Genomic DNA, 25,500 nt, shown 5'->3' with positions numbered 1-25,500 from the left:
TTACAAGTTTATGACTCATGGTCGGTGAAATGAACATACTGTAAGGGCAGTTTGGTCAAATTTGAACACCAACAGGACTTCAAACATGTGCCCAAACGGAGTCCAGCCGCCTCATTACTGTCTGTGAGGTGTACATCAAAGTGGCCTCTGTGGTAGTAGTCTCCGTTTAAGAAGTCGGATTTGGGATGAAAAATCAGAACATCAGAGAACATGCAGAGCTGAAGTTTTAATTTTGTAGCCCTGATGTTTGCAGCGACGCTCTGTGACTACAGATTCCAAAAAACAATGTCAAATCAAATGTTCTGAATCTGTACCCAAAAAATAGAAGTGATAAAAACTATGGAAAACAATAACTCTAGACTGCAGGCAGTCAAAAAGTCATAAGTAGAGTATTGACTCTTTAATAAAATATGGATTTTTCTGACAAAAAAAAAAGTTTGCCCCGAGGAAATTTGAGTTGTGTCTACAGCATGCATCCTAAAATCCATAAATCATGACCTTGGAATTATAAGCTTCCATTTGGGTGGAGTGCAATTTTGAGACACTGACACAGAGCTGACACTTTCTGAGTAAAACTACTGTGCACTTTATACCTTTACACCCATCCTACCCATAAATATGCAGATAACTACATCAGACAGAGCCTTAAATTTAATACCAAGCTCTATAATCTGCTGACATTCGTGGCAGCTTTTATTTTCCGAAGGTAACTTTTGTTTAGTTCATCAATAAAACAAAAGGTAGGAGGTGGCAGTCCGTGACTGACAAGAAGCCAGCGTCGTATGAGTCATGACAGATTTCCCCCGTGAAAAATACTCGCCGAGACTCTTGATGTTAACTGGTTGTGACATGTTGCTACGGGGACAATAGTGTGACTGTCATGATGCACTACGGCGCCGACCTATCACAAAACATTTTGCCACGAGGGTTAGCGAGAGAAGAAAAAAAGCTCTTTTGATGTTTTTGTTGCGTAGAATTCAGCCATTTTCCAGAAATCTATACACTTCAATAACAACAATAACAACACATGCAAAAGACTAGACGCTTTGACTGTTTCATCACAGAGACTGAGGACACTATGACACTTAGAAGCCTATTTGTCTTCACTGGACACTTGGCAGGATGTAGTGTTCATTAGCAAAAAAATGGATTTTAGCAGCCTCCTCTTCATTATCAGTGTCTTCCTTCATTTAAATAAGCAGGGAGAATAGCATCAAGCTGTAGCTAACTGGCTTCAATGAAAATTGCTGACAATGCTAACAAGCAGTCAGGCGGAGATGGCACCTCAAAATGTCAAGATGTCAAACTAAGCCCTCTTCAGCTTAAAAGAACAGCTTTATTTTGACCTGAATGTTAACTTCAGCATGCTAATATTCCCTCAGTGACAATGTTATGCTGCTGTTTAGCAGCTATAATGTTCACTTTACTAATTACTCATGAAACGATATTGATTCCTGAAAGCTAATTTTGAACCTTCTGTGCTTTCTACATTGCCAATAATGCCTTCGTTATGCATTTTTACAGTGTGTTTGACTTAAACGGGACATATCTTGCTCACTTTCAGGTTCATACTTGTTTTGTGGGTTTCTACAAGAACATGTTTACATGCTTTAATGTTAAAAAAACACATTATTTTCCTCATACTGTCTGTCTGAATATACCTGTATTCACCCTCTGTCTGAAACGCTCCGTTTTAGCGCCTGTCTCTTTAAGAGCCCAGTCTGCTCTGATTGGTCAGCGTTTGTGTTCTTCCGCATCTGCGCTGTCGCTGGGGAAGTCGCTGTGCGTGTCAACTACACAGAGTTTAACAGCACTTCTACAGGTGACTGTATCGTTGTGACATCACAACGTTACGGAAGTCCTGACTGCTTAAATTTAAAGGCACAGTTTCTGAATACAAACTGTGTGCATTTCTCCGTGGATACTTTCACAATATTTATAGCATCTAGACCTGCTTTATAATAAAAAAAGATATGGAAATCTCACTTTCTACAATATTGGATCTTTAAGTTTAAGAGTGGCTTGGCTTTTTGAAAGAAAGTACTGATAAAGCAAAATGTAATCAAGGTGGTAAAATCATTTAACGCAAGGGAGGAATTGCTTCAAACATGCATTTCCTAAAGGATGTAAAAGGAATGATGTTCCCAGTCATAGACGGAGCGCCCCAACGATCATGATGAATCAGCCAATGCAAGAAAGTCCAACAAAAACAACTATAAAACAAACTATAAAACAGCAATCGTAACAAACTATCGTGACAAGAAGAGAACACAGGACCACAATGATGGTTAAAAGAGCCGTATCTCTCCTGCTGCGTTGCTGTGCAAAAGCAGGAATGATATATGAGCAGATAGGCTTTTTAAGGTTACAAAAATTGCAGCTATTTCAAAGCCCTGTTTAATGATGCATGGGGCTAATAGTGCGAAAAGGTACAAGGCCACTTGGGCATTCGTCTGCCGTCTGCCGCGGGGCATCTGAATATGAAAACTCATCTAATTCTGGCTGATCAATGAGAGGACTGAACAGAGCAGATTGTGAAGTGCGGGGGAGATAAAGACAAACTACAATACAACCACTGCTGCCATGGCAATATCTCACATTAGCTTTGCAAAGTGCTGCTAATAATTGGTATCCCACATAGAAAATATCACACTCCCAGTGAAATTTCTTTTATTGACCATTCACAATGAACAACCATTAAAGGTAATTATTTTTGTAGCTACACGGACTAGCTGCTTCATAAAAACTAATTATGAGGCAGTACTTTTTAAGCTTCTGCAGGAAAACACGAAAGTTACTACCTGAGGCTCGTGCGAGGGAAATTAATTTAGCCTTTTCTCTTAATTTCTGCGAGCTTTTCTAACACTCATCCTTCTCCATTGTGCGCCCAGTCAGGCAGAGACACGGGGCTCCACAAGGTTGGGATATAGATCCAAGCTGATGGCTTTTTAAAGAGGTGGCACCCATGTGTGACTCAACATAGACTGAGCTAAAACACTGTGGGTGTTGGCAAAGACGGAAAAAAAAATCAATCTTTGTTTACAAAAAAAGATCCATCATACTTGTTAGTGAAAGTTTCGAGTGGAGGAATATCTGTGTTTGTGCGTACAAGTGAGGATTCAAGATAAACTGAGGCAACGCAATGACTCACTGAGAAGGTAACACACCTCAAGGTCATCTCGTAAAAACATCTGGGAGTTTGGTTTTGTGGCGTTTTATATGGTAAAACTACAAAAAAAATCCAAGATCAATGTCACTATAAATCCTTTGGTGTAAAAGATGTTTTCTAATTTGGGCACACTCCAGAAAACCAGTCAAGGGCTTCACCTGAAAGCTTTGTTATATATTACCTAGAACAATCTCTCCAAGCAGCCTCAATGTGACACCTGAACTTTTGAACTCTGCCATGTTGTCATGCTTTGCTTTATTTCTAAATGCCTCACTGGCTGTTGCTCTGTAAAATGTTTTTTCCCGCTGTCTGCATCTCTCCTGACTTCACCCCAAAGGTAGATGCGAATTAGATCAGAGCAGATGCTCTTAAAAAGACACTTAAAATGTAAAATTGTATACAATGACAGATCACCCACTAGGCATCAGCTCTGAGTTAGCAAGCTTGTGTCACGCTGTTGCATTAGTGCTTTAGTGAGTGGAACATGTGGCAGAGGTGTGGACTCCAGTCACAGGTTTGCTGAAAGACGGCTCCACTTGACAAAATTAAAAAACAAACAAACTTGCAACTCGACTTGGACTTGGACTCGGTGGTCAACAAAAAACTAATTGCAGTATGCAAAACATGCAGGTCGAAAATTACAGATGGAGACGCAAATAGCATTACATTTGGTGAAGAGTGCAATATGTCTTGTTTAGGACACAAAACTCAAAGTTTAGGACTTGCCACTTGACTTGGGACTTGTCATTTTTGACTTGTGACTTGCCTTTCTTGACTTGAGAATGTCAGTCTTGACTTGGGACTTGTCAGTCTTGACTTGGGACTTGACTTTGGACTTCAGTGCAAAACAATGACTTGGTCCCACCTCCGATACACAGAAAACTACTATTTCTGCTAAATCCAATACAGGTGTTCAATGAGTAAGGCCATGTGTTTCAAGCATTCTTGGATCTTCCAGCGGATCCTGATTGAATGATTACATTTATCTTCTGACCTTCACTTAAGTTGTCTGATTGCGATATACTATATCTGGTGGAGATGGTGGAGATCCACTGGAAGCTCCGTAGCCTAAGGGGACTCAGTGGGTATGGTGGTCTCTGACCCTAGAAAGCATTGAAGGGAATATATATCCTTGCATCAGCCTGAAAATGCACGAACAAGCCCTCGAGGAGATGGACAAAGTTAGTTTATAAAAGGATGTCTGGGCTGCTGTGCTTACCCTGTTGCTCTGTGACCCTGACGGGTGAATGGGAAATGGGCGTGCTGAGGCTTCCTTGTGTTGCTCAGGGTAAAGGTTAGCTGCTATGTGGGAAAACTGTGTAAACAGAATATAGTGGAGTAAGAGAGACTATAGGTAGCTGTTTCCTAACTTGTAACGAATGAGAATTGTTTTTGTTCAGTTTTCTTTTTTATACTCGAATGAGCTTCATTCTATTGTAGTGCTCTCAGTTGTGAAACAGAAAATGTTCCAATATACTCAGAACATTCAGTGTCATCTATAACATTGTTCCCCATTCATTGTGTATGGAGCGGTTCCACACTTTATACCCAATGACATCACAAGTTTGAGTTTTAGCACTCTTGTTTTTGGATTTGGGAGAAAGTTGTTCATGTTTACTCATATTTTTTAGACTATCTTAGACCATAGGAATAACATGTATGAATTTTGAAAATGGGTGTAGTTCCCCTTTAAACAAGCTACCAACAAAATAGGAAAAAAACACAAACAACTACAAAGATACAGACTCCTACTCCTGCAAAGAGTGTCTCCATTAAACCACCAAATCCCACATGTAAAAACCTCAATAGGCGTATATGATTGTTTGCCTCGCATCAATATCAGACTGTAAAAAGAAGACGTACAAGGTTTGCAATGCTAACAGGCAGTGGAAGCATTGCTGGACTCTGCAAGTGCTCTGATTTCCCATGAACATATCTGTATATCTGAGTATTAATCTGAGTTAAATTTCACACTTGAACTGCTGCTCAAAAAGGTGCCTGCATGTCCCGTGCAACCAGGGACTGAAACGTCTTCTGGTTTTTAAACTACAGCAGCTATCTCTGTATTCCACGCTGCGACTTCACCTCCGAGATCCATGAAGTCGTGTTCCGCAAGCCACAATTTTTTTTTTTTTATATCAACCCCGGAATCTCGGTGGTGAAACATTGTGCCAAAAGCTCCATTTCATGTATTACAGGCGGCCCTTCGGGGAATACTCCTGTGTAGTTAATTTCCATTTCAAAGCTTAAAAGCTCACGGAATGATGTCAGGGGGTGGGTTTTGAAGTGGTGCACATTCAAAACGGGAACAAAAAAATTAGATAAATAACAGGGAGAAAGCATCACGCGGCGGCACACAACAAAAATATGCACTTGAATGTGCACGTACTGTGGGCGCCCACATAAACACATTCAAAGTAGCTCAGGGTCACCGTTTTGATCTCCTGGCTTGTTACCTCATCCAACTATCATATGAAAGCCGGGTTTCCAACACTTCTCAGTGTTCTTCATCTTTATTATACCACCTACCCGATGCCGCCACCTGCCCCCCCCCCCCCCACCACCTCCACCTCCACCGCCCCCCTAAGTATTGTAGGCTCTAATTGGCCTGGTGTCCTTCACAACAGAGAGCGGCGCTGAGAGCTGGACGGAATGTGCTAGAAGGCTAATAGAGACATCTCGAAATGCCAGGTCACCGGCTGGGCCGCTAGCTCTCCCCCGGCCTTGTCACGCTGCTTACAGTTAACCTTTTCATTAGACGGCGTTTGTCGACAACAGGGGTTTTCTAGTCATGCGTCGGGTCCGTCAAAGGAGTACAGTGGGGCAGGACACGAAAGGATGTGTGAATGTGTGTATTATTTCAGTACAGACACACCAGCAAAAATGTCTATATGAACAAATAATTAGCTTGAAAATGAGTTTAACAGGGAATAAATTATCCCTTAAAGGTGCAATGTGTAAGAAATGGTCGAAATGTATAGTTTAAAACATTTAAAAAATTACATTATCGACATGCATGTGAAGAGGTTACAGTGAGGTTACAGGCTGTCAGTCTAATGGGCTTTCGGTCCAGTGGTGCATTTTTCGGACTTTGGATTGTCGGAACAATGGGCAGTCCCCCCTCAAGTGGCAATAGTGAGTCACTGTAGGGTCCGTTCTTGTTAATAATAAATCCATGGTCCGTATGCATTTTGTTTGTTTATTGGATTAAATCCGAGGACTCGCACCCTTGCGTCGTCCTCCACCAAACCCCAAGCAAACTATCAAAGTGTACACGGAGCGTACAGCCCCCAGTTAGTGGCACAGTGAACACACCGATGGCTAACATAAACTATGGGTGATTTTTGCGCATTCTTGCCCCGCTGCTAGTTAGTAGTTGGCTTTTTGTTTTTTATAACTGATGACAGTAAATTTAGATTGTATGGACCCAGTAGAAGAGGTGAAATACTGCCCCCTATTTGTTTGGAGCAGGTGGCCAGATCTTATACATTGCACCTTTAACACTACAGTATTGCTAGTACATGGGATACCACTAAACAGGGAACCATTTCTTATGATTTTGTTTCCTTAGTTGTTAGATTTGATACACTTCCCTTCTTCCGCCCTATTTTCTGGAATCCCTGCTGATAACAGCAGTGTAAAAAAACACTTTTTTCCCACCTTCACTGCTTAAACTCAATGAAAGATTATTCATCGCTCACTTTTTTCTGTAACAACATCTGGGAGACGGTGGCCACACCGCTGCACAAATACATGCCGTTCAGTTACTTTATGCTAATTCGGAAGCAACACCTTCCACCATCCCACTCGGATGTCTGTCAAGATATGTTTTCTGTTTATTTTATTCAATTTTTGATACTTGCTAATCCTCTTTTCTTCCTCGTCTTTGCCGTGCTCCCACTTCATCTGACAATCTGATCATAATCGAAATGTCTGTGTGCATAAAAGTGAAATATAATGGAGAATAAATAGAGCTTGTATTCGTATCTACTACTGACAGGAGTATCTCCATTGTCTCACACACGTTGTGTATTAGCAGACTAAGGAGTCCTGTATTGAAGATGATGATTGATTATCCCTCCAAGGAGGAAGATGAGCACTCGACTCTAGCTTTGATTGACCTTCACTGCCTGAGGATCAGCTCATCATCTAGAAAAGAAATGTGGGTGAGGTACGCTGTCAGTGTATTGTTCTGCTTTTGTCAGTCAACGTCCATATATCAAGTGTGTTCAAGCTTAAACAACACTTTGTCTTTGTCTTTTTCCAATATGACCTGAATGCAGCCAAAACAGAGCTCCGCCACTATCAGAAAACAACATCTTGTCTTTTGGTCAAATGTTATATGCAAAGTTGTAATAACCTGAAGCTGTTTTAGTACAGTCCGGCCACTCTGGTTCAACTTTTCTAGACTTTATTTTCACACAAAGCACTGCTGTTTCAACCAGAAATGAAAAATCCAAGTAGATGTTTCCTGACATAAAGCTAGTTACATGTAATTAAATTACAAAATAAATGTAACTGTAATCTGTAACAGGCACTGAGAAAAAATATGCTATTAAATTAGGTAAAGTAAATGTCCTAAATGCAAGATTGGGAGCATTATTGCCTCCGCATGGCTCTCAACATGGCAACAGCTGAGCCGGCGGCTCATAGCTAACGATGCTAAGAGAGCTAACAGTGTTAACCTGAAGGGGAACCGGAGGGTGGGTGCCACACTTCTGCGACGATGCAGTTGGTTGGTACGGCGTTAACAGCCAGTGGGGCACGCTCAAATGCACGTAAAAGCATGCACGGCCGGCCTGGCGATGTCAACAAAGCACGGACAAGCTCGGATTACAACACAGAGGGAAAGTGACTTCATTCTCTGCTCAGGTAGACATTACTCCTCTATATTGTTACATAGAAAATGTGCTGCTATAGCAGGAGATCCAATCTTCTATATACAACCTAAAGAGAGCAACATTTTCAAGGAATAAACTTGTTTTTCCCATATGACTTGAATGCATCATTGCCTAAAATCAAGGAGAGTTCCAATTAGATGGCAACGCTGGATGTTCAACCTGCTTCAGGCGGTATGTGTGTCTGGCCGCCAGCTTTTCACCTGACTTTGGCGTAAACAGACCTCTGTTTCCTGATATGAGCGTGAGCCAAAAGATGGAGGTCACCCAAATGGAAACACAGACGTTTAATTGGAGTTTCCATCTGTTGTGCTGCTCCGCTATTAATGCCTATTTCAGTGCAAAGTCATCTCCGATGGAGCAATACCTGAACCGTGCATATATATTGTGCACGATAAAGAATGCATAGCTATCTCCATTATTAAACAGCCGCATAAAACATTCATGGGCATCATTTAAACGATAGCTCGGTCGTGGAATGGTTCCTTTTATTGTTCCGCGTGTTGATGTGTGGTCCCACAGTTGTGGTAACTGGGTTTAAATAGGTGTTTACCAGTTCGGCCTCAGGGTGCTTTTGAAGAGATTAACTGTACCTCATGAATTTGTTATGATAGGGTGCGCAAGCTCCGTTGTAATATTAACTGGGATGGAAAATATGATCATTCAGAGGATATAGTGATCTAAAAGTTTCATTTGGTGTCTATTTATTTTGTTAATTCCACAACATTTAGAGAGCTTTAGCTTTGTGACTTAATTCGTAACTGTTAATAGCAATTTGCACTCAAAATCTCTGTTGATATCTTACTTGATGTCCGTCTCCTGGACCCGCTCCTCGTCCAGATCCTCGATGAACCTATCCCCCTTCATCCAGTAGATGAGTGGACTGACGTCTCCGCTGTATCCGAAGAACGCTCGGCACGTCAGGTTGACAGGACTTCCTGTTGGGAGACAAGAGACGGGAATATGAAGCAACACCTGCATGAACCTGCATGTCTGGCTATACTGTATATTCAGTTTTCACAGTGTATTTTGCACTATTTCCCAACATTGCATGTGTAAAATACACAGACAACAATACATCTTTTGCACAACAGGTACTGTGCAAAAGTGTGTTCATACAGAGTGCTGGAACTTTCTTCCAATTGCGATCATAAAAAAAGCAGTGGGGGGAACCATAAAATGGTAACGGTGCACCAAAACAGATGCCGCTACCATCCGTTTTCTATTAAAATGATTAAACATCATTTCCAGCTACTAAATGACGACCGACATCGAACCCATTTTTTTTAATTTCCCCCCAAAAAGTTGATTCTAAAGGGCAACACACACAAGCAGCGTGTTTTTCCCAGCATCAATGCAAGTTAACACACAAGAAAAACATATCTGATGCTGCATCAATGAGCACCAGCCCCGGACAGCTAGATGTGCTTCCTGTTATCCAACCCATTCTCTTTCCCTTTCAAAAGCTCCACAGCAGCGTCCTTGATTCTCTTTCGCTCTCCGGAGGTGCCATCTTACACCATCCCAGACCCTTTTTAAATTCCCAGACGGCCTCTTAAACTTTAAAACACTCTCTTGTACCCTTTTTTTTTGCGGCAACTTTGCAGCGCCGCTGTACCTTCATAAAAGCTCTTCAGCAGCCTCTGTCAAACATTTAAATTTTCTAACGCTGTATTCTGCAGGAAGTACTTTTAAAAACGAAAGTGCGGCGCAGCTTTTAAGGCCAGTGATTTGCACTATTAATGGACTCATATGTAAAACTCCCCTTTTCTACTCACAGTAAGCAGGTGTTCATATCGTACATTATCGACTCAATTATACTTGTATTCTTGTGACAATGAAGGGATGCTGTTCGTCCTTGTGGGTCCATTGAACTAGATTTAACCGTTATTCCACAAACTAGACAGATGCTATTGGTGTCACGTAGCTTTCAGTGTGTTTGTGATGAGAAAATAAAGGGTGTTAACAGAGGCCAGCAATGCAATTTATTCCAATAATTCTATTTTTTTTCAAATGCTGTTAAAGAGCCTGTTAATACTGATACCACACTGTGAAAATATTCCATCAAAAGTTAAGTTCCTGCATTCAAAACCTTACTTAAGTAAACGTATTATCACTAAAATGTACTTAAAGTATTAGTAAAAGTAGTCATTATGCAGTAAAATCAAAGAGTATAGAAGCAAAGAGACGAAACTTCGGGGATTTTTTGACAACAGCCATTTTGGACTGAAAACCCTTATTATAGTCAGTTTTTACTATATATGATGTTTTTTTTTATTAATATTACTGCTGCATTAATGTGTATATTGAATTTTACTGCTGTAGATGTTTAAGGTTGTGCTCATTTTAACTCCTTTATATATTGTTGGGTATTTTAATCTACAGCAATGCATCATATTCTATAAGATCATCATATGTTTGTAGCATCGCTGTCCTGTGAGAACCATGCATTGTTTCATGAACTCAAGAGGACCTATTGTGCTCATTTTCAGATGCATACTTGTATTTTGGGTTTCTACTAGAACATGTTTACATGCTTTAATGTTTTCTCATATGTGTATATGTCTTAAACGCTCCGTTTTAGCGCCTGTCTCTTTAAGACCGAAAAAATCCCAGTCTGCTCTGATTGGTTAGCAGGTTCACTCTGTTGTGATTGATCAACCAAAGCAAACTCTTTGTTTGAGGGCGAGCCAAACTAGCCACTAGGGAGGTATTATGTAAATGTGTTACTTGGTGACATCACCACGTTACAAAAGAAAAGGCTGGACTTAAATGCATGCACAAAAAACCATATAACACACTAAAGGAAAGGGAAAAAAGCACAGTAGGTCCTCTTTAAGTTGTAGACCGTAAAACCAAAACAATGAGCTGAAAGACGCTAGAGGGCTCTGTCGCTGAGGGGGACTGCAGAGTCTGGTGATAACTCTCTGTGGTTCCTCATTACAAGCGGACCCTTTCACATCAGTCATTTGATCCATGTGAACTTGGTGATTAGTGCAGCTTTAAAGTTTGAATGTCACCCATATACTTCACGCTTAAGCACTGAAAAGTACAGCTTAAATGTCCTAAAATGTCAATTCTTGGGAGCTTGTGTGGTAGCTATAGTTGTATTTGAGGCAGTTGAAACACTAAAAGGAACTTCAGTTCAGAAAATACAAGACTAGAGGAGCACTGAAAAATGGAAGAGAAAGGCAAAAGACACTTATCAAGACATTTGAGGTCATTTTTCTGTTCTAGCAGGCAGTGTGATGTACAGATAGGCTTCCTGGGATGATGAAGACCATGAGAACAGAGAGGTGCACAGAAAACACACATCAACAGACAACCCCCCCGCCGCCGCCGCCTTCACACCGGCAGGAGCTCTTCTCTCCGCTCGGCTCATTTCGAACACACATCCTATCTGACTGGAGACAGATAAACCCCCTTTTTAAAAACCCGTCTTCTCTCTCCGCCTCGGATTAGAGACCTCTCCTTCTTTTATCACACGCGCGCCGCAGCCCGTCGGCGCATCCACCAGTGTGTGGCCTGTGATGCGACAGGAAGAAAAAGAGCCGCATCATCAAAGCCTGGGAATGACTCTGATCCATAAAAAAACCCCGCCGATGATCAAGAGGGGGGCTCCACCAGTCGGGGCGTCCGGGAAGGCAAAAAGGTGATTCAGCATCTCTTCATTAGCACTCCTTGCTCATTGGCCCTGTGGCGAGGACTCAGAAGTCTGTGAGATGGGAGATAACTGTGGCGTATAATTGGGTACTTGCTAGTTCAAAGATAATAGGGATTTTATTTCACCAAGGCCTGCTCTAATTTGGCCCTCTAGTGTAGTGCGGCTCGCTCAGATGATAGCTAAAGCTTTAAAAATCTGGTGTGGAGATTCAAAAAAAAAAAAGGGCCCCGAGTTGGATTTGTCTCACGGCTCAACAAAAATACTGTCCACAGAATCAAAGACTGTGTGTGTGAGAAAGAAAGAGAGTCCTGGACCACACACACACATATTGCTATACTCCCCACATCCACAAGGGGTCTCTGTGGTGCTGCAAAGCAAGAGAGGCCGGTTGTGCAGGAGGAGCACATGAAACAACAACGAAAACACACCATCGTGACAGGTGTAGGGAACAGTAAAAGGAAACACGGCTCCTTTTTTGTGCGCCACCTTTGATGTCAAGAGGCTTCAACCTGCGGATTCCGAACAGCATGTCGCGTTGTAGGCGCTGACAGCTCCACTGCTGCGCCGACAACAGCCGCGGTGTCACTCTCCGAGACTTATTCCTTGGTGCACACGGCTGCGTGTTGCTCCCTTAACGACGGTTAATTTGAGGAGCTTCTGTGCTCACCGAACAGCCATGCAGAGGTTTTTTTTTTTTAAGTGCACAACATTCAAATCCCGACCTCTAGTCTTGGTAAAGTGAGTCTTAATGCGATTGTCTCCTCTCTCTTATCTCCCCCCTCGCCTCTAGAGCATCTCTCTCTCTCTCTGGCTGTAGGACGGAGACGTCAGCAAAGATTCCCGCGGCTAAGCACACAGACCGGATGCTGTGAAACAACCGGGGAAACAGGGTCAGAGAGGAGCGTGCGTGTGTGTGTGTGTGTGCGTGTGTGTGTGTGTGTGTGTGACACGTATTGGCGCTGTGAAGGCATGTGTGCGTGTCGGCGTGGATGTGAGACAGAGGAATCACACACACGGGAGAGCGAACCGTTCTTCGTGGAGGATTGAAAGGACTTCCAACGCGGAGTGAATGGAGCATCGCATCGCCCTTGTGTGCGCTGGAGATGACACAGATTACAGATCAGTACATCCACATGCAGAGAGCGCACCATCCATGTCGAGTTAATCTACCAGCGTTTCCTCATTCAGATCCAAACAATCCAGCACTTGAGTAGGGAGGCCTTTCTCTTTTTTTCTTCTTCTTCTTCTCTTAACAACCTTGAATAAATGAAGCCCTGTAGCTAGCAGGAATACTACTTCACAGAGGAAAAGCTTTATCAGTGTTGTTGTTTTTTTCTGGAAAGGGCCTTTGCAATCTTAACAGCAATGAGGACACAAATAGCTTCCTGTTTAATGTTTTCGGTGAGATGGGAAGCAATCTGCGAGCTGGCAATTTAAAGACAAATGCTGCACAGGAGCGGCACACTTTTCAAATCACTGGTATTCTTGCAAGCAAAGTTTGAGTTCTCTGCAAGTTTTTAAACTATATTGATATTATTGGAGGCCCAATGGCAGCCGGGAAGACGGTGTAAAACGAACACAAAGAAATCTAAAGACACTGTTAAGCAGTGGCGGACTCAGGCTGTCTGAGGGGCAGGGGCGGAAAAAATAAAAAGGGCACCAGCTGCAGGAAGTTTTCTAGCATGTAGGGCAGCCTATGTGGCACTGCATCATGTTATTTTTCAATTTTAAGGCCAACCTAGAGGGTATTTCATCCCGTTTTCTCTACTGGAAGGGCACCCTAAAGGGCATATTATCATGTTTTCTCCATTTAGGGGCACCCTAGAGGGCACTTTATCATGTTTTCTCCATTTAAGGGCACCCTAAAGGGCACTTTATCATGTTTTCTCCATTTAAGGGCACCCTAAAGGGCACTTTATCATGTTTCATCTACCATAAGGGCATCCAAGAGGGCACTTCTGCTGCATTTTCTTTACCATGGGGGCGCCAAGGGGGGCGGTCGCAGAAACAGACAGAAACAATCTCACCACAATGCCCACTTAGTAGCTTTTCTGGAGCTTTCAATCATACCAAATGATTGAGATATGCTTAGGCTTTCACAGTGACCAAATCTTAACCCAACTGTACACCCATAGAAGACTTTGGAGAGACTTTGGAGATATGTGCTCTACACCACCATCATCATCAAGAAAACCAAATGAGAGGATATCTGTTGGAAGAATGGTGCTCATCCTTCCATTACAATTCCAGAAACTTGGGGAAACTAAGCCAAGTGAGGCTGTCCTGGACGCTCACGGTAGCCCAACACCTTACTAAGGCACTTTATAAGGTAAAATGTTAAATGTATTTCTTCACTCGTAAAAGGCCTTTTGCTTTGAATAAGATAAACAGCCTGTGCTTTTAAAGCACAACCGAAACCTCTTCCCAAAATGTCAGAATAACATTTCTATAACTTCTGGCACTGGTGGAAAACTCCTCATTTTCTCCCATCACCGAGCTCCAAACAATATTCCCTCCACTCTCTAATTAGTCCTTCCTTTAATGCAACAGTCTGGGCTCTACATAAAAGGACTCGAAGACTGCCCTGTAGCTTGTGATCAGCGGGATAGCGAGCGACTGATCTGGACCGAGAAGAAGCCCAGGAATTGAATCAGTGGATAATATGATTGTCGACTGGTGAAAGGGGATTTCCCAGATTCAGCGGGGCATCTGGGCAGCATGAAGTGATTCCTGAAAACTGAGCATCATCTTTCCCCCGGCACAACAACCAGGCAGCGAAGGGGTTACACAAGTGATGGGGCCCTGTAATTGCAGTGGCTGGGTACCCATTCACATCGGCGCCGCCAGATGTGGCAGTTTAATTGTCTCTCTGTTCGGCATTCACTTTGTTTTGTTCATCACAGCCCCGAACCTCTCCAGTCACGCATTTTAAGGCAGCCATTCACTGTTCAGTATTCATTTAGCCGGCGTATGGTCAATCTCTGGCTATTCATACTTGGCATTGCACCTCATTAACGCTAAGTAGGCAAACTGCTGCCGCCGTTCCCCTTAATTAAGGCAGGTAAAGCAGATATCAAGAGACACAATACAACCGTTTTTCTGATTTTTATAAGCATGTTAACATGTGGCAATCATAACAGGAAATGCTCAATGATGTGTTGTGAAATTGCAATTTTCTCTGCTGCGTGTTACTTTTCGCCGTGTGTTGAAATTAAATAAGGTGGCACTGTTGAATATTACAGGGCAGCGGGGAGCAAACGGGCGGGGGGGTTGGGTGAATTACAAGTCCAATTTGAGCCTTGTGGAACAGAGCATGACATTTGCAAAGATCAACACCCACTCTTTGCATCGATGTTCTCATAAAGCAATGTTCTTAGGCCCGATATCGCCGGACCAATCCGGCGAAGAATCATTACCAATGTTAAACCTCGTGTTGCTTATCATCAAGTCACAGTTGAATTCTCCTAATGAAAAGCTCATTAGACATTAATGAAACACTTAAAGGGTGCTTCACATAACATTAGACAAATGCCACGTTGAACGGCGGAAACAAGGTTATGCCGCAATTAGAAAAAGCATCAGATGATGATGGCGATTGCCATTGTCAACTTTGAAGCAGATGCTATTTTTTTGCTAATGGTTTTGTGAAATGTTTATATGCTGTGGCTTTATTGGTTGTTGCTGTTGTTCAGTTCTATTTCCCAAACAGTACTGATCCAAATACACATAAAAATGGACCTGCCACTTACACAGCAGAAAGAGTTAAGTAAAGTAGAAAATCCCAGTCTTCTTGCCCAACTTGAGTCTGAAATGCTGATGCTGCTGTAAGCTGAGAATTAAAGGAGCTTCCCTCACAGCGAGAAAGGCGTGGATCGGATACCAACAGGACTTGAACGCTTACTGGGCTTTGGTGTTTGGCTATGCACGCAGAAGAGGGACTCCTGGTGGGCTTGGCACAGAACGACGAAAGCCGTCTAGAGAACCCCTAAATGGCACCATGTCGTTTAGCTACTGATGGAGGCCCAGCGAGGTGGGGGGAAATGGAAAATGTGCGAGAGATTGATGCACAATGAGAGAGAGAAAAGAGACTGATGGCACTAAATAGCAGGTTCCTTTAGGCCTTGCTGGGTCACCTTTGAAGTGTACCCAACCCCCCCAACGGTCCCATTTCCTAGCTGAAGCTCCCTGTGGTTAGATGCTCAGCGTGGGCCCACTTCAGCAATGCTTTCAATGAATTCTTTTCTTAACTATTGTCCAGGGGATCTGAAGTATTCTCTACCTCCACACGGCACAAGCCTTCATGTACTGCAAAATCTACTCCTGTAAAAATTGAGGTTTTCTGCTCAAAACGTCTCCAACCAGCCTTGCTCTTGTGCTATTTGCTTGTCAATGATGAAATGTTATGATTCATGGCAGCCGTTGAATCTATGAAATGCTATTTCTAGCCACAGTCTGGCTCATTCGTGACAAATTACAGCGGTGTAGGATCGTGCTACTCACACTAACACATGCTGAAACAGGTCAATGCACTCCCAGTGATGGGAGCCACTTCATGTACATGAACCTAAAAATCTCATATTACATTTTCAACGGTGTGGAGGCAAACATTCTGGATATGAAGTCGTACTTTTGGTGGGATCAGGCTACACAATATCATTCTGGAAATGTCCTGATCCATGGTCATGAGGAACGAAAATGCCTGTCAGTATGTGAGAAGAGATGGGTAACGATATGCAACAAAGATCCCCAGATGGACTCAAACGGTGAATCAGATTCTTAACCCCTAACCCACAGGGGTGCCTCGCTAGCTTAGTTTAACAACGTCTCTGACATGTCTGACAATTGTGATTCTGAAAGTCTCAGGACCCTCCTGCCCAATCATCTTAGCATGTCACGCAGGTCGTGAAAAAACGCAAACTATCATTCAACACGAAGCCTCAGAGTCTCCACTCTTCTGGGAAGGCTTTCCACAAGATCTTGCAACCTGGTGACAGGGATTTTGCTCCCATTGAACCGTAAAAAAGCATTAGTGAGGTCGGGCACGATGGTTCATAGTCAGCATCCCGCGATGATCCCAGCTGTACACGCAAGTTCTTCCACTGCAAACTTTGGAAAACATGGCTTTGAGCAAGGGGGCATTGCCATGTTGAAACCACAGACAGTATATATACGAAGTGGACGTTGTCACCATGACGTCACATATTGGTTTGTGGACTACGGTTTTGAAGCCACCAGTTTGGCATTTTTGGCTGTAGCTATCTTGGTTTTTTGACAGTGACACGAGAGGGTGGAGCTAAGTACAACCGAACGCTGAATAAGACATTTTTAGGCATTTTTGGTCTCCACCATCTTGGTTTTTGGACTAAGGTGTGTGCATCCCCTGCTTTATGTCCTATTTGACTCTAAATGGGACCATAATTTACTAAATGAACATCATGCTGTATTGAAGAAGACTTGAAACTAGTGATTGAGACCATAAACTCATGTTTACAATGTTTACTGAGGGAATAAATCAAGTGAGAAGTAGGCTCATTTTCTCATAGACTTCTATACAATCTGACTTCTTTTTGCAACCAGAGGAGTCGCCCCCTGCTGGCTATTGGAACAAATGCAACTTTAAAGTACTTCCCCATTGGCTTCACTTTTCAGACCCAGAGGTTGCCCACTGGTTGGAAACAGGAAATTACCTTCCCAAAATTGTTAAGAACACTATTGTTTAAGATTTCCATCGAGTGGCACAAAGCATTAAAAACTGCATCAGACCATCTATCACTCTGTCCATCGTCCCTTATGCTGTATGTTCACATGTTCAGGGCTCACCAAAGCATTGATTGGATGCACCTTATTGCAGCAGAGTGGCCCTTTTCTCCTAAGCCATCAGTGAAAAGAATCTAGTCCCTAAATGGTCCAGTGGAGCAAACTCACCAGCCAAGATCAAGACAGCTTACTGTGCTCAGTGAGCGAGAGAGAGAGAGAGAGAACGAGACAGGGAGAGTGGTGAGTAGCGAGCGAGGGAGCGCTGCTATATCCATACCCTCTCCTGGGGAGTCCATGTAATGAAAACAGGACACAGCAGAGTGGTCGGGACTGTAGGTGCTTTTCCTAGCGTTTCAGGAGGCACAGTGTTGGATGTGTGCAGCGCACGTGAGACGAATGAAAAAGGAAAGTCCGGGGCGGCAACTTAACCGAGGCGGCGACGTGAAGTGAATGAGTGGGAGAGGTTTTGAAGAAGCAGGAGGAAAAGCTGCTGTAACTTATCACCTCAAATCTAGCTGCAGAAGGAGGTGGGGGAGCCGGTGTTAGTGGGTTTCGGAAATCATTGCATCACATTCCTCCAGGGGGAAGGTGGGAAAAGTAGAGAAGCGGGTTTACATGGTGCGACTGTGGCACCCCGGTGGTAGGAACGCATGTACTGAGATGTTCTCTCAAAAATACATGTGGATAGGAGACGTCGAGGCTTCATCACATTTTTCTTGAAATTATATCGCCTGTTGCAGACAGGTGGGGAAGAATATGGTTTTCCTTCAAGCTCTTCAAATCAGAATTTCCAGTGGGAAAGCTCGAGGTTTGTAAATGGTTTCATATAGATTTTAAAGTAGGTGTGCAGCTGCAAATATGTATTTTAATTATTGATTAAGGCCCTGATCAGAAAGATCATTTTTGCCATTTGCTGCTTTTTTTTTTTTTAATTGTTGCTAGGCAACCACCGGATGAGTGCCAACGTTAGCTTAACACAAACTATGAACTGTACGCGACCTAATAGTTAATAGTACAGTTTAAGTTAATGAAAACCCGTAATCTCAAGTACCGCACTAATTTGCCTCCTGCTGTTTTCTGTTTGGATCATGGTAACTATGGTTGGTAAAGTCACAAAGCTCCGGTTATCCAGCAAAAGTAACCACAATACTTTTTTTTTTTTCAGTTCAAGGGCACTCCTGTAAAAACGCGAGGCACATAGAGCAGAAAAACCTGAGGCGTTCAGCAATGCAAAAGCAGCACGCAAAACGCTTCACTCTCATTGAAAACAATTACAAAAAAACGCCCCAGGCTGCTAAAAACACTTCTAATATTTATATCATGTATAAAAAGAATCAAATTACTGTAGAATGTGAAATGTGCACCAATTGGTGGGCAGACAAAATAACTAGTTAGTGAACAAAGTCAAACATAGGGACCTAAAGTCCGAAATATTTGTCTTTGGAGGTGGTGGAGACCAAAAAAAAGCTAAAACAAGAGTGAATATTGGACATACATTTGTCAAGTGGCCCAAAACAACACTTCAAGTGCATGCTAATGTTTCTCCATGTCTGCATGTTTGTCCCGGAAACTTTATTTTTTACTTTTATTAGGGCTGTCAAAGTTACCACAATAATAACATATCAACTAAAATTTAGTTTTCCACTAATTTCTTTAACGCATTAACGCACTCAATCTTTCGGAGGTTGTAGTGGGCTCAGTTTTGAAGCTAGATACTGGCATCATATGACACCTAATGAATCTATGGGTACCAACCATGTCATACCAACTTGTCGATAAGGAGGGTAAATAACGCTCCAAATGTACACTAAATCTTGGCGAGGAAAAACAAGCACGGGGTCCCTAATGCTAACTGGCTGACTAAGTTGTCAAACATCAACAACAATAACAGTTTATCTTCTCATTGTTCATTCTTCTTCTCCTCCTTTGTCTTCGTCTACCTCACGCCTTCCTCCTCCATCATGCCTTGGGAGGGCTTTGTGCATAAACTGGCTCCTATAATGAGCGCCAAATCAAGGTACAGGGACAAACAATAGGACGGTGTGACAGAGGGTGCCGGGAGGAAAGAGAGAGAGAGAGAGAGAGACTCGGCAGGAAGGACGCTGAGGGAAAGGTTAAAGCTGTGGTGAGGGCGGGCGTCATCTACACAGCGTCCTGCTGCTTTCTCCCTGTCCGTCATGTTCACAGGAAAGCACAGTGTGAGATGTCTAGCTATGTGTGTGTGTCTGAACGAGTGGTGCACAGCGTAGGCAGGATAATTGAAGTGATTTGTATCATCTATGTTCTTCCAATTTACATGAATATATGGAGATAAATAAATGTACACATGTTCAAAAAGGGCTGTTTGGGTGCCGCGCTCCGACTCAATAAACATGCCATGATCAGAACCCTCCATGTATCCATATGGATACCACGAGATTGACATGACAATCGTCTGGGGACGACAAAATGTCATGATTGGAAATATCTGCCACCAAAAAGAGGACGAGAATTCCCCCCGTGGGACGCCAATATGACTGGTTGAATCATGCATTTGCAAAAGAAGATTTCAGCGCTGTAAGGTCGGGAAGGTCACCGGGCCGCGATTGTTGAATGTCAGATCGTCGTCGGCATATAATCGGAGTCTCGTGAGCGGCTACCTAGAGCAAACAACCTTTGAGGCACACTCTCCAATGACCTGATATATGGGAGAAATCACATTTAACGCCAGTCATACAGAATAAGCCCTCCGAGTCCATAGCTCAGCCTCTGATTATTCAGACATACATCTCGGCTTGGATAATCGAATTGATTTGCTCGTTCCCACCCACGACTCCTCGCTGCAGTATATTTCCCTTATTAAGCACTCTTGCGAGGTTTGCGCTGCAAGGAGTGGATGTAGAGGTCAGAGACGGGATGTGAACTACGCACGCAGATGGTGGATTTTTACACATTTTCCGAACATGAAATGTCTTGTTTCATAACTGGGCTTTCTGTGACTCCATTTAATTTAAAGTTCTGCTTTATCAGGGCGAGCATCTCTGTAATCCAAGGCTGCTTCCTCTCTGATCCTCTACGCCAGACTGAGAATACACAAGCCAGACTGCCGGAGCCTGCGGTGTCCCGACGTCTGTGAAGTTTGCATTTCCCCTCAGCCCCGTCGCTTTATTATCCCCCCGCTCTTTTCTTCTAAAGGTGACATTTGTCTAACTGTTCAATCCCTCTAACGCACAGCGCAGCAGTTTGGGACCTATTCAAGCTTTATAGTCCCCGCTTTACAGTAGGTGTGCGCTGAATTTAGAATTCAGATAAGAAATGGCACGTCTCGGAGCCGCTGGGCACTTAAAACCCCCCCCTTGCCATCCATTTAATTAAAAACAATACAATAAATTACAAGCAATGCTATCAAGAGGTGGGAGGGAGAGGAGGAAGTAACTGGAGGCGAGGTAAATTATGACCTTATGCCGGAAAACATTTTAAAGACGGGGGTATCATGGTGTGTGCATAAATTTCAGAGCGCGAGTGCTGATCTGTCAATCATGAATGTTCCCTGAATGCAACAGTGGGGGGCTGAGAATCAGTATACATCCATATTTCATGCTGTAAATATGACAAAAATGCAAATTTGGGCATGTATGATGAATGAGAAAAACACACGTGGTGTAGCACACAGTCACGTGACCTTTCATTGATATCAGCTATGAGAAGCAGAATAATGATAATGGCAGGAAAAGCCTCCCTGCAGTGCCCAAAATTTATTTAACAGTTTTTAACCAACAACACGACGTGATCCACATCCATCACCAGAAACCCCCTTTATCACTGCTCGCAGCCGCCGCCACCAAAAACAGCCTGACAAACATCTGTTATAATCTGTAAACCAGCAGGCACATTGGGAGCTTTTGGGGGCTTATTCGCTTCATCCACTGTTACGACGAGTAGCTTTCTCTACTGTGGAGACTTTAGCGGCGCTCCCGAAATCCGCCGTGTGATCGGCGCTCGGCGATAATCCGCGGAAATATCACAAATACTGAAATCAGCATGATTTTCCAATAAAATCTGAAATAATACAATGCAGCAGATGCTCTGTTGGAGCTCATGTAATCAGTTCACATCAGGCTGTGGGAGCAAAATGAAAAGAGTGAAAATGTGTGACTGAAGGTGTATAATGCTAGACTTAAAGGGGTACTACGCCAAATTTTACGCATAAAAGTCAGTTTACAAGCCATAAAATGACGATGTCATAGTGATGTCATCAGAGTTGGGCTTGGAAATGGCAAACTCTTAACAGACAGCCAGTGTTGCAGGTTTGAAAAACGGGTGTTTACCAGACAGAGAGGGTCTCACAAAAGATGTTCTTGTGTTGCAGTATTGGAATTGTAGGACATTTTTGGAGCTTGGTCCATACTAGGGGATAAAAGACAGATATGTCGGCACAGCAGCTGTCAATCACTCGCAAACGCCGATCAAACTAGGCCGCGCTGATCAAATATTAATCAATATTCTGTTACTGTAATGCCTATTTCTTGCCTCAAATGTTTTCAGAAACATCTTGTAGTGCCAAAACTGAACTTTGCCAGAATAAAATACTACCTAAAGTTAAACAAGTTTCTGATTTCCTGAAGGAAACAAACTCAACAATGCATGCCAACTTTTTCTGCTTGATGCTGAAGACACGTTTAGTTCTGCACTGAAAATGATCGATGTTTAGCCCCTAAAGTAGACGTGAGGATCTGGGAATAACTTAGGTCAGTGTTCAGAGTGACAAAAGTGTGTTCGTGTTTGTGTATATAACACTGAATCGGTGGGACACGAAGAGTGATGGAGTGTTTACATGATTACATTAGTCTGTTATTTGTCAATCCAGACTGCCATCCATGTGCGTATGTGTATGTAGCACAGGGGGGGGGGGGGGGGGGGGAGGAGTACACGAGCAGCATACTGATGAGTTCCCAGCATGCACCGATCAAATTACACTACCTACTCTCTCCTTCTTTCCCTTCGCTTGTCTCTCAGTCAATCCCGCCTGTTGCGCCTCCTTCACCCTGCTTCTCTCTCTGCAGGTAAACAACTCGGAGTGATGCTTCTGACTGGCTGCTGCCACAATATTTCACTTCCTGATGACCTGAGAGTCTGAATCAGATGCACTCTCATGCATGTTCCTCACCATACTCTATCCTTTATCCTAGCCGGAAAAAGACATGGACACGTATCTCCCTGTCATTTACTCTTTTACCCGTGGCTAATAATGTTAGACAGTTAACTGTCAACTCTGACAGGACGAAACACGGATGGTATTTTAGGAAACCTGGCAGTACATGCTCCTGTTTATTGTTTATTATACCATTTCTGGGCACCACTCTTGCAATTTATTTTCATCTTGGTCACCTCTGTGCGTATAGGTGGACATTTTTAATATTAAATAATTAAGACATGATGAAATAGTCATGTGAATAAATACATAACCTATTTAATATGACCATTAATTTGAGAAATAATCCATTGCATTTTTTAAACTCAGTTTATCATTAGGAAATGTGATATTAATATTATATTATACTGATTATTTTAACAACAACAGAGCTGCTTATTGCAGGTTTATTTCATTCCAGCAGTTTTATTTTCTTTAATTAAAAACATATATTATTTTGCAGCGCCGTAACGGAGCCCTTGTAGAATAAGTATACACTTTAAAACCCAGCTGCTATAAAAATATATATATATATAAATATATCTGATATTAATAATACTTTAAAATAAGTATTATTTTATTAATAAGTTTTTTTTGATTATGTAACTTTTTTGTTAATAATGTGCAATACATATATTTTTAAAAAATCAATAAAATAAAAAAAAAAAATAGAAGGCCACTTGAAGGCTCTGTGAGGCTGTACGTTAGGCACCGCGGAGCTAAATGCTAACGTCTAACATGCTCACAATGCTAACATGCTGATGTTCAGCAGATATAATGTTTACCATGTTAACCATCTTTATTGAATGTGTTAATATATTGCTGATTAGCACTAAACATAAACGTTATTAGGGTTCATCACTCATCATTTCACGGGATAAGATTTAATCCTCTGGACACTGAGTGAATGTCTGTACAAATATTCACGGCAACCAATCCATTATTTTTGGGGATTTTTTAGTTCGAACCAAAGGTGTGGACTGACCGACCGATTTGCCATCCCCAGAGCCAGTGTGGCTGATAAAAAAAAGCCTTTCTGCCTCTAAAAGAGAAGTGAAAGGAGGAGGGATGGAGCGAGAGAAAGAGAGAGAGAGTGAGGGAGACTGAGTTAAAGCAGTAGATCAATAGGGATAGAGAGAGAGAGAGATAGCCTGAGCGAGAGAAGAGAGAGAATCCATGAAACACAGCTTAGGCTTCCTAAACCGGCCTAATACAGGACCTCTAATATCAGTTGCTGTGTAGTAACACTGACATCATGGGATCATGGGATACAGAGAGCTTATTTGGAATCGGTGCTGGGCACCAACGGGCGAGACGCTGTTCCGAATGCCGATCGGCTCGGTGCGGGGCCCGGACGCCGGGTCTAGGTCAACCGTTTGCAGAGGTGAAGCGCAGCAGGGCCGATTGACCCGAAGGTTGCGGGAGTGGAGTGGAGACAGAGATGAGGTGGAGGAAAGCAAGTGGGTACAGCTGCTCTAGTGGCTGCTCGGTGGGGATTTTTTAGAAAATGGAGCAGGATACGTATGAGTCACCTCGTTCGTGAGTCACATCTTCAGGGGTTGATCGCATTTAGGAGCTTATTTTCTTCGCCATTTAATCTGTAGATTTGATTTTTGTTAAATTGTTTAGTCTGGAAAATATTTCAGAAAGTTGCTTGTGTTGTCTGACCAGATTTGATCACGCAATAAGACTGTTGTCAGGCTATTAAATAGGCGTTATCGGTCGCTACAGGCACCATAGATGTGGGTCAATAGGGGCCTACTACACCCACTAGTAAGTGTTATCATCTATTCACATGGTAGATCACCAAAAGAAGGAATAAAAGAAGACGACATTAGGGATGCACCGATACCGGATTGGACATCGGGCTGATACCGACTCAAATAGATGGATCAGGTATCGGTGACAAAAGGGCCGATATATTCAATTCTAGGTTTATATATTTTGACTAATTTGTTGCTGCATTAAAAAGGTTTACACTTGAATTGTAATTCCTGTTAGTTTTGAAGATTTCTTTTTTTTTTTGAAGCCAAAACATTATGTTTTTTCCCTTAACTTAACTAAGTGGTTTTGTTGCCTAAACCTAAAGAAGTTGTAGTTTAGAATCCTTTTTGTTTGTGTTCAAAATGTAACATTTTATTCAGTTTTACAACGTGTTAGAACGTTTCGCTTTCACTTTTACCATGCAGTAGGTGTGGTAGGGCCCTACTGACCCATATCTATGAGGCTTATAGCGACCGATAACGCCTATTTAATGGCCTGATAACAGTCGAATCGGGTGCACCAATTACAGTCAGTTTACAATGCTATAGAACAGAAAAAAGTGCATTGTGAAGCTGCATGGAACCAGCAAATGTTTGCCATTTTTTGATTTATAATTGACTTTAAACAATCAATTATCAAAATTGTTGTTGATTCATCACCAGACAATTGACTAACTGATTAATCCACAAATTGTTTCAGCACTAATTGCATGTTGAGGGTGCATTTATCTTGCTTAAATTAGCAGAGTAAAGCAAAATAGCAGAGTAAAGCAAATTATTATTAAGGTAAACAAATGCAAAAAAAAAGAAGCTTTTTTTTGTTTTTTTTAGAATTATAATAATGATGTTTATAGAAAGAAACAACCTCGTCAACACCCAATATGTCACAATACTGGTACTGGACTGTGACCACACACTGCTACTAGCTAATAAACTGCCTTTGAGAAGAAGAGGCACCTTTTGAAGATATGAAAAGGACAATGTCGGAGCATTGAAATGGAGAGGCTAAACTAGCATGGTGAAGGCCTGAGCTGCATTGCTGCGAAGCCGGTGGTGGGGGGGTTAATCTGAGGCTGGGT

At 42.5% G+C, this 25,500-nt stretch overlaps 1 protein-coding gene across 2 annotated transcripts in view; it reads right to left on the bottom strand.

The window, feature by feature from the left end:
* LOC141763039 (interleukin-1 receptor accessory protein-like 1) overlaps window positions 1-25,500 on the bottom strand; it is a 258,379-nt gene that overhangs the window by 22,513 nt on the left and 210,366 nt on the right. For both annotated transcript variants that reach the window (XM_074627288.1, XM_074627287.1), the window contains exon 7: window positions 8,873-9,005. In XM_074627288.1, coding sequence (XP_074483389.1) covers window positions 8,873-9,005 — 133 coding nt within the window. The remainder of the gene's footprint in view (window positions 1-8,872; window positions 9,006-25,500) is intronic.

This window comes from Sebastes fasciatus, chromosome 24 (genome assembly GCF_043250625.1).
Source record: "Sebastes fasciatus isolate fSebFas1 chromosome 24, fSebFas1.pri, whole genome shotgun sequence".
In the NCBI taxonomy this organism is placed as follows: Eukaryota; Metazoa; Chordata; class Actinopteri; order Perciformes; family Sebastidae; genus Sebastes; species Sebastes fasciatus.
Note: the sequence above shows the minus strand (reverse complement) of the source record. Positions and strands in the feature narration are given on the sequence as shown.